This window comes from Sesamum indicum, linkage group LG6 (assembly GCF_026168435.1).
Source record: "Sesamum indicum cultivar Baizhima isolate 11 linkage group LG6, ASM2616843v1, whole genome shotgun sequence".
NCBI lineage: Eukaryota > Viridiplantae > Streptophyta > Magnoliopsida > Lamiales > Pedaliaceae > Sesamum > Sesamum indicum.
In genome coordinates, this window is record NC_142662.1 from 25,256,793 (window position 1) to 25,266,142 (window position 9,350).

General features: G+C 37.9%; 2 protein-coding genes across 2 annotated transcripts; one reads left to right on the top strand and one right to left on the bottom strand.

The window, feature by feature from the left end:
- The first annotated feature begins 339 nt into the window (after nt 1-339).
- On the top strand, nt 340-5,996 carry CESA4 (cellulose synthase A4). Its single transcript, XM_011081795.3, has 12 exons — nt 340-500; nt 617-815; nt 1,034-1,143; nt 1,901-1,970; nt 2,052-2,202; nt 2,298-2,910; nt 3,001-3,138; nt 3,261-3,386; nt 3,488-3,700; nt 3,903-4,421; nt 4,569-4,919; nt 5,153-5,996. Exons 1-12 carry the CDS (start codon nt 435-437, stop codon nt 5,732-5,734), a joined length of 3,138 nt encoding a protein of 1,045 aa, XP_011080097.1. The 5' UTR covers nt 340-434; the 3' UTR covers nt 5,735-5,996.
- A 152-nt stretch (nt 5,997-6,148) lies between these two features.
- On the bottom strand, nt 6,149-8,763 carry LOC105163450 (uncharacterized). The gene is made up of 4 exons (XM_011081793.3): nt 8,479-8,763; nt 7,849-7,943; nt 6,512-7,610; nt 6,149-6,434 (listed from the first exon to the last, which is right to left on the bottom strand). Exons 1-4 carry the CDS (start codon nt 8,563-8,565, stop codon nt 6,354-6,356), a joined length of 1,362 nt encoding a protein of 453 aa, XP_011080095.1. The 5' UTR covers nt 8,566-8,763; the 3' UTR covers nt 6,149-6,353.
- Between the last annotated feature and the right edge of the window lie 587 nt (nt 8,764-9,350).

The following is a 9,350-nucleotide window of genomic DNA, read 5'->3' on the forward strand; positions in this document are numbered from 1 at the left end:
ATAAATAAAATAAAGAAACAAGCACAAAAAGGGGGGGAAAGGGAAAAGGAAAAGATGGAAACCAAAAATGGATAAAAGATATGGGAAAGGTGAGATCAGAAGAGTTGGGTGACAATGGCAGTGCATCTGTTGAAAGGGAAGTTTGGTATTAGGTTGTAAACACCTTTGAGTGGAAGCTACAAAGACATGTCCACATACACATTACTCTGTATTTTTCTAACATGTTATAATTTCAGTGGCAAAAAGAAGAAGCAATCCCAAAACTCTCTCTCTTCTCACCAATCTAACTTCTCTTCCAATCAAACCTTCAATTTGACCCCTCACCTATGACCTGTTGTTACCACACACACAACACACACTAATTCTTATAAACTCTCTTAACCAGCCACTTCTCCCCCCACCACATTCATTCTTCCTCTCTCCATTTTCCTGCCATGGCTGGTCTCTTCACTGGCTCTCATGGCCGCAACGATCTCCACGTCCTGCATGCTGCCGATGAGGTAATAACTTTGTGCTGCATCGGAATTGCATGTTACTAATATGTATCTTGTTAATGATCTCCTTGTGTGTATCCCTGCATCATAGCTTACGTGCATGTTTTTCATCATCATGACAGCACCGGCCTCCAACACGCGGATCCACAACCAAAACATGTCGGGTTTGTGGGGACGAGATTGGACTGAACGAGGACGGAAGGGTTTTCGTGGCTTGCCACGAGTGTGGATTCCCAGTCTGTCGACCTTGCTACGACTACGAGAGGAGCGAAGGCCACCAGACCTGCCCTCAATGCAACACGCGCTACAAGCGTCATAAAGGTTTATAATTGCCTCCTTATCTCCTTAATCGTATGAGAATCTTGAAAACATATACACATATATGATAATATTATCATCATCATTATATATGATCCAACAACTTACCACCCTACTTTGTATTCTCCACTAGATGGCTTTTACATGTCAAAGGATACATGAAATGTCTGGTAATTTGTTGTTGGTGCATGTGGGACTAATGTATGGTACATGTTTTTAAGGTTGTGCTAGGGTTGAAGGAGATGATGAAGACAATCATGATGATGATGACTTTGAAGATGAATTTCAGCTCAAGAATCGCCATCATCACACTCTTGATCCTCACCATGTGGTACTAACTCATTTCTATGATCATACTAATATAAATTCATCAGTTTCTTTCTATCAATTTTCTTTCAATTGAAATATAAATTTATTGCATTCATACCATTGTAACACTTTCTTAAACAATTATTATTCTTGTTAATGTTCGGTAAGATGTTAGAATAATATATTTTTACTTTAATAAATAAGGATAGCTTTTGTATCTAAACTATTTATTAAGGTTGAATAAATATATATATATATATAAATTTATTTTATTTTACTTGACACATCAAATGTGTTTCCAACACAAGTTATCTATCTATATTATTTATTTAAATGTGAGGGCCTTCGAGTAACGAACATTGGTTGGCAAAATTTGTATTGACTAAAATACCTCACGCTATATTTGGATTGATCAAATTCTTAGTAACAAATCCTTTAACTTATGTAGATAATTCTACATTTAAAATATTTCAAAATCTTTGACTCTAAATTTGAATTATGTTCTGAATGGAATTCAAAATTTTTTAATTAATATATGATTTGAAATCCTTTGTCCGAATCATCCTCTTAAATTCAAATAAGTCGATCAAATTATAATCTTAAACTTATTTATATTTTTCATAAAATAATAGTTTCTTTAATCACTTGATTTTATCAATAAAATTTAATCATGCACATTTATAATTAGAATATTTCAATAGTTTTGATAAGTTATTCATTTTTATCTTATTTTTCTTTGATTGGATTAAATAAAATATACTAAAAATTTATATGCGCAGGAACTTGGAGACCACAGTCAGCATCAAGTTCATATGAATGGAGCAACCGTTCGTTCTGTTGCTGGAAGTGGTAATGAAAATATTCATTGCCCTTTACAAACAGTGTGATTGCCGCAATCTTTGTTGACATGTACTGTGCCACTGTGTACAGTTGCAGGTAAAGATTTTGAAGCTGAAAAAGAAGCTTACAACACTGAGGAATGGAAGGAAAGAGTGGAGAAATGGAAAACCAGACAAGAAAAGAGAGGTCTTATTACCAAAGCAGATGATGGTGGACATGATGAAGATGATGATGACTTCCTGTAAGACTTCTGTTTCTCTTAACGTTTCTTGGTTGAAGTCAATACTGTCTTGTTCTGTTTCCCAGTTCTTCTTATTGTGGTGTTTCTTTCTTCAGTATTGCTGAAGCCCGGCAACCACTCTGGCGAAAAGTCCCGATTCCTTCGCGCTTGATCAGCCCTTATCGCATAGTCATTGTCATTCGGTTCATCATTCTGTGTTTCTTCTTCCATTTTAGAATCTTGACACCAGCAAAAGATGCTTATCCCTTATGGATTATCTCTGTGATATGTGAGATATGGTTTGGTTTGTCCTGGATTCTTGATCAGTTCCCAAAATGGTTACCCATTAACCGTGAAACTTATCTTGATCGCCTCTCGTTGAGGTTTGAACGTGAGGGTGAGCCCAATCAGCTGTCCGCGGTTGATTTCTTTGTGAGCACAGTGGACCCTCTTAAGGAACCTCCCATTATTACAGCAAACACGGTGCTGTCAATCTTGTCTGTTGATTATCCAGTGGAGAAGGTGAGTTGCTATGTGTCGGATGATGGTGCCTCCATGCTTCTATTTGATACATTGTCTGAAACTGCTGAGTTCGCGAGGAGGTGGGTGCCGTTCTGCAAGAAGTATAACGTTGAACCGAGGGCACCTGAGTTCTACTTCTCTGAGAAAATTGACTACCTGAAAGATAAGGTTCAGCCTACTTTTGTAAAGGATCGCAGGGCCATGAAGGTAAAGTCATGCAATTCAACTTATTCTGTAAGTCCATTGCTGATTTCTGATGGAACTGGATCATTCTTAAAGACTGTCTGTTTATTGCAGAGAGAATACGAAGAGTTCAAAGTGAGAATCAATGCATTGGTGGCTAAAGCTCAGAAGAAACCAGAAGAAGGATGGGTTATGCAAGATGGGACTCCATGGCCAGGGAACAACACTCGTGATCACCCTGGCATGATTCAGGTTAAAATTTAGTTATAGAGAAGAAATCTATCCTCAAAACAATACTCAACTACTTTATCAACTTGGTGAAATGAAATGCTGATAGGCATAGCATAACAAACAAGAAGTTTCATGTATTACAGGTATATTTGGGAAGTGAAGGTGCACTTGATATTGAAGGTAAGGAGCTACCACGGTTAGTGTACGTCTCACGTGAGAAACGACCAGGCTACCAGCACCATAAGAAAGCTGGTGCAATGAATGCTCTGGTAAGTAGCTGCTATGTCAAAAATGGCTACTTCTTTTTATGGAACTTAAGATTTATTTAGTGCTTCTGACACTTGGTATCTGATCTGTGTGCACACGATAGGTCCGAGTTTCTGCAGTGCTCACTAATGCACCATTCATATTGAACCTGGATTGTGATCATTACCTCAATAACAGCAAAGCTGTAAGGGAAGCCATGTGCTTTTTGATGGATCCGCAAATAGGGAAGAAGCTCTGTTATGTTCAGTTCCCACAGAGATTTGATGGTATTGATAGACACGATAGATATGCCAATCGGAACGTCGTATTCTTTGATGTAAGTTACTGATCACCATTTTCATTCATTTTGGTTATCGATATTACACCCCTAGAAATAATATAATCAGACTGTTCCAAACTGAAATTTTCTTAAGTCCACTCTGTAGTGAACTAGATGGGCAGAGTTCACTTTGAGTTGAACCTGATCTTGATTACAATCTCTAGAACGAGTTATAACAGGAAAATTATTCATTTACCAGATCAACATGAAAGGTCTGGATGGCATCCAAGGGCCTGTATATGTTGGCACTGGATGTGTCTTTAACAGGCAGGCATTATACGGCTACGATCCCCCTGCATCTGAGAAGCGTCCCAAGATGACATGCGACTGCTGGCCCAAGTGGTGCTGCTGTTGTTGTGGTGGATCAAGGAAGTCTAAGGATAAGAAGAAAGGACTTAAGTCTTTACTTGGGCTTGGAGGACTATATAGCAAGAAGAAGAAAATGATGGGCAAGCAGTACACTCGTAGATCATCTGGACCAGCTTTTGATCTTGAGGAAATTGAAGAAGGGCTGGAAGGATATGATGAATTGGAAAAATCATCACTCATGTCCCAAAAGAATTTCGAAAAACGGTTTGGAATGTCGCCAGTTTTCATTGCTTCTACTCTCATGGAAGATGGTGGTCTTCCTGAGGGGACCAGCCAGACATCATTAATCAAAGAAGCCATTCATGTTATTAGCTGTGGCTATGAAGAAAAAACCGAATGGGGGAAGGAGGTTAGTACAAACAATTTATCCCATTACCATCATGTCTGTGGAAACTTATTTATACTGACAGTGACTCCATAGCATTCAACCTTAATTTTACCATCTCTTTAAACTTCCAGGTGACTGAACCTCTCTTTAACTTTGTTGTATCTGCAGATTGGATGGATTTACGGTTCAGTTACAGAAGATATTCTGACAGGTTTCAAGATGCATTGTAGAGGATGGAGGTCTGTTTACTGTTCACCAAAGAGACCTGCTTTCAAGGGATCAGCTCCCATCAATCTGTCTGATAGATTACACCAAGTTCTGAGATGGGCTCTTGGTTCGGTTGAAATCTTCCTTAGTCGTCATTGTCCACTTTGGTATGGCTATGGAGGAAAACTTAAATGGCTTGAAAGACTTGCTTATATTAACACCATTGTGTACCCGTTCACTTCCATTGCTCTGCTAGCCTATTGCGTACTGCCGGCTGTGTGTCTTCTTACTGGAAAATTTATTGTTCCAACTGTAAGTATCATTGATTCTGACTATTATTAAGGTAAACTTGGATATGATCAAGTTACAAAAACAACTCTTACTTGTCAATATGTATATGCACACCCCTTGGTGGTGTAATAAAAACATCACTAACAAGAGACGGTATATTATTTCAACAGTAACAGTGGTTTCTATAACTTGATCATAACTTGTAATTAACCCTAAGTTCAGTGATACTGACTTAAATCTCATTTCTTATGCAGTTGAATAACCTAGCAAGCATATGGTTTATCGCGCTTTTCCTCTCCATCATAGTAACCGGCGTGCTTGAGCTCCGATGGAGTGGAGTTAGCATAGAGGATTGGTGGCGCAATGAGCAATTCTGGGTCATTGGTGGTGTATCGGCACATCTTTTTGCAGTTTTCCAAGGTCTTCTCAAGGTCCTTGCTGGAGTAGATACAAATTTCACCGTCACAGCAAAAGCAGCCGATGATGCTGAGTTTGGGGAGCTCTACCTCTTCAAATGGACAACGCTTCTCATTCCTCCAACAACATTGATAATCATTAATATGGTCGGTGTGGTGGCTGGAGTTTCTGATGCCATCAACAATGGATATGGCTCTTGGGGTCCTCTATTCGGGAAACTATTCTTTGCCTTTTGGGTCATTGTTCATCTCTATCCATTCCTTAAGGGGTTGATGGGAAGGCAAAACAGGACTCCTACAATTGTGGTTCTCTGGTCAATTCTTCTGGCTTCAATCTTCTCACTTGTTTGGGTTAGAATTGATCCTTTCTTGCCCAAGCAAACTGGCCCTATACTCAAACAATGTGGTGTGGAGTGCTGATGTCCTACAAATTGCACCTTTTGATTGTTCACAATCTCTTTGCCATTTTTGCCTTGCAGTTTGGTTTGGAAGTATTGTTATAGTGCATATGTGATCACAGCAGAAGCTTTCTAAGCATCTTGCTTGCAATAGGGAAACTAAACTGCTTCCATCTGCACTCTCAAGGGTTCCCATTTGTGCCTTACCTTTCACTATATTTTTCTACAAATGTAAGCCCTGGGTAAAAAAGCTTTTTGAGTATACATCATTTTTTCTCATTTCATTTTCATTCTTGAGGTTACAACTCATTTTTAAAATTATTCCTGGAGTTTTAGAAGATCGACGTCGGTCCCCTTGGGACTAGAATTTTTGGGAAAAAAATGCAGGACATTCCTGGCATATATAACAAACCAAATATTTCACCTCAAAAAACAATTCAATCCAATCAACCAATTCATTTCATATGCAATATATTACAATGTCTAATGATACAGAAAAATACAACAAATCAATTAAATATGCATACAAGACAAAGTAGAATTCACAAACAGTAGAAAACTTCTCATAAATTGGAAATACAGACATGAAGAAATAGCCAAAGAACATCTCACAAACTTCTCCGAAATGCTCTCAAATAGAATCAAGCTTCAGACGCACCTCGGTTGAGAGCTCTATCCAATCTTGTCTCAAAAGGAGTAGAGTGCCAATTAACTCTCTTATCCTGCATATTACATAAAGTTTTAGTAACAAAAGTTATGATTGCTAAGTCATTTTACCACTTTCTCATTTCATAAGTACCTCTCTGTACTTGCTGGTTGTGTTTGGTATGCCCTTAAAAGAAGAAGCTGAATTGGAGCGCTTTGCCGAACCTGAATGATTCCAATAGGTCCCAACTGTGCCTATAATGGGCATATCATCAGGGCTTCGGCTAGGAGACTTTCTTGGGGAGGGAGACGGTGAAATTTGCCTTAGCTCCTCAACTGTCAGTGCTCCTAAAATTGGTCGGTCCTCAAAGCTCCTCACAGAAGGACACCCTTCTGACATGGTCCGTCCAGATGTAATCGTCTCAAGGGCACTGAAACTAGTCTTCTTGGGGGGCGTGATTTCAGGAGAAACCAACCAATTAGAGAGACTTGCATCAACCGGTATTTCTTGATTTGAATTTTTCAGTTGTGTTTTGAAACTGAATGGTGCCTGGACCAATGGTGGATCTGAGCTAAAAGATATACGAGGTGCCTCAAAGTTTGCAGTCAAGTTCTCCTTCTGTGGCTTCAATACATGTGTCCCTTTTGACTTTGCGGCTTTCCACTGAGTAATATTCTCCACAGGGTTCAGCACTGAATTAATATAATCACTTCTGTCTCTGGCATTAGGTTTTGATCCAAATGCCTTGACATCCTCATCAGGCAGCTGAGGTTTCACAATTGGGCTCTCCACTTCCTCATCAATGGCATGTGATGAAGGATTTCCTGTCCTAGACTCCATTGATGCAGTCAAAACTGATTCAGACCACACTTCTTGGCCAGCAATCCTAACATCAATATCTTCATCATCATAATCGCCTTCATCATCCGAATCATCCAAATCATCAAAGTCACTATCTTCATACTCTGCAGCTTCATCATCACTGTCTCTGGCATTATGGTACCTATGATTGGGAGGATATGATCCAACACTGGATGTGACTGAATTGTCATCTTCAGATATTGGTTGAGATGAATGAGATTGACTTGATGCTTTCAAACCCTCCTCTTCTTTCTCAACATTTTCCATACACTCTGGCAGAGAATCAATACTTTCATGGACTGGAACATGCTCGTACGTTGTGACATTTGAGTTAAATGTAACTCTTTTTTTGGGGCTTGGACTCAGTTGCTCCACTCCCTCAGGTTTATTTCTACACCAAATTGAGTTAAATTTTATTAGCAGAGAGAAAAGACAGAAAAATCTAAACAACATTTCAAGGAGATGTTGTTCACAATCCAGAGGCTTAAAAGAGTTTAGAAAAGGTTAAAGCAAAGAGAAGAAAAACATCATCATATATAACATGTATATTTGTAAGATAAATTTAACTTTGTTAAGAGTAGATCGCTAAGTTTTAATTAACAAAGGGTTTAAGAGAATCAATTGCTCACCGCAACTCTGAAACCAAGTTGGTGGGAGTTGTTTCTGCGACAGTCTGCTCCGCAGTGATTACACTCTCCTGTTGAACATTCTGAACTCGACTTCCCTGTATCAAGAAATTTATCACTTGATCCGGCTCACAATAAAATACAACAGCATGAACAATATGAAAAGGAGAAAAGAAAAGGATCATTAACATCACTGACGTCAATGACAAAGCAAAAACAGAGAGCCAAATCACCAGCTTATTTGACCAGATAAAACGACAATGCAGGAGAGTGAATCCTAGTCCTGGATTTTACCAAATCAAAAAGATCAAGAAAATATTGTCTTAAAAAATTAAGACTGATGTAAAACCTCTGCTCGACCAAATAGACCAGGAAACAAGCAAGAGAAGCCATTGAAATTCTGATCAAACTAGAAAATTACTAAAGCTCTGTCTAATCGCGTAAGTCGTTAGAAGGAATGCATCAAGAGAACCAACAGATAAAAGCTACTTCAAGAAGCCATAAACCAAGAAAGAAAACTCAAATAAGAATCAAGAACTCCGTCGCTCTTCTCCAACATTCCCCTGCATGATCAAACAAAAAACAAACAATAGGACCCGAAAATCGAATCAAGCCAAGAAAATGGATCTGCACCTGGCGTTGAGGGCTGGCCCGATTAACCCTCTGCTTCCGGCGCCTGCGATCCTTTGCACCACCAAAGCATCCAAGAAAACAACCCATATCGGAAAAGAAAATCCAAGAAGAACCCTAAGAATGTTTCTTTTCTTTAGTTGATTTCAGAGACCTTATTGGCTCAGATGATCAGAGGAGGAGTTCATAGCAAAGGGCCTCCATCTTTTTTCCGCAGAGAAAAAGAGAGAGAGGAGAGCGTGGAGAGGGGAAAACGGTCGAGTTGTGGTGGGGTTAGGGTTTATCTGCATGTGTTTTTTAAAAAGGTAAGTGACCGTTAGAGTTTGACAAGATGGACAACAGCCTGTATTATACACTTTTTTCCTTTTTATCTTTTTATCCTAATCAAGATTTAATTAATTAATTAAGAAAGAAAGTATTCATTTAGCAAATATCATAAATGTGAGTAAACAAATTTCAATTTTTTTCGATCTTAAAATACTCTTATCTTCCAACGATATTGTACTCTAGTTATTAAAATCGAAATTTCATGAATAAGTTCGAGATTTAGATTTTTATTTCACTTAAATATAAATTTATTATAACGAATATTTATCTCATTTAATGTGAATTTACTATAATTAATTTATTATAATGTGAATGTATACATAGATATAATATAAATATTTAGGTGAGGGGACTCTTCTCTTACTGCAAATTAGTATAATTTTTCATTGAAATATTTTTTTTTGGCCCTATTATTTAGATTTAATAAGATAAAATAAAACTTTTTTTACCATATTTTATTCACCATATACACAAAAAAATCAATTAGTCAATCATTATAAATTAAATTTTATTTAATCAATTTAGTATCTTTATTAAATAGAATATTT

What these genes read in the sequence shown, in the direction of transcription:
- LOC105163450 (XM_011081793.3), bottom strand. Translation starts at nt 8,565, where the DNA reads ATGGGTTGTTTTCTTGGATGCTTTGGTGGTGCAAAGGATCGCAGGCGC. An exon ending in GGGCCAGCCCTCAACGCCAG is followed by an intron (nt 7,944 to 8,478) that starts GTGCAGATCCAT and finishes TTCTTGATACAG; the next exon opens with GGAAGTCGAGTTCAGAATGT. An exon ending in CAACCAGCAAGTACAGAGAG is followed by an intron (nt 6,435 to 6,511) that starts GTACTTATGAAA and finishes TGTAATATGCAG; the next exon opens with GATAAGAGAGTTAATTGGCA.
- CESA4 (XM_011081795.3), top strand. Translation starts at nt 435, where the DNA reads ATGGCTGGTCTCTTCACTGGCTCTCATGGCCGCAACGATCTCCACGTC. An exon ending in TCCTGCATGCTGCCGATGAG is followed by an intron (nt 501 to 616) that starts GTAATAACTTTG and finishes TCATCATGACAG; the next exon opens with CACCGGCCTCCAACACGCGG. An exon ending in TCGTTCTGTTGCTGGAAGTG is followed by an intron (nt 1,971 to 2,051) that starts GTAATGAAAATA and finishes CACTGTGTACAG; the next exon opens with TTGCAGGTAAAGATTTTGAA.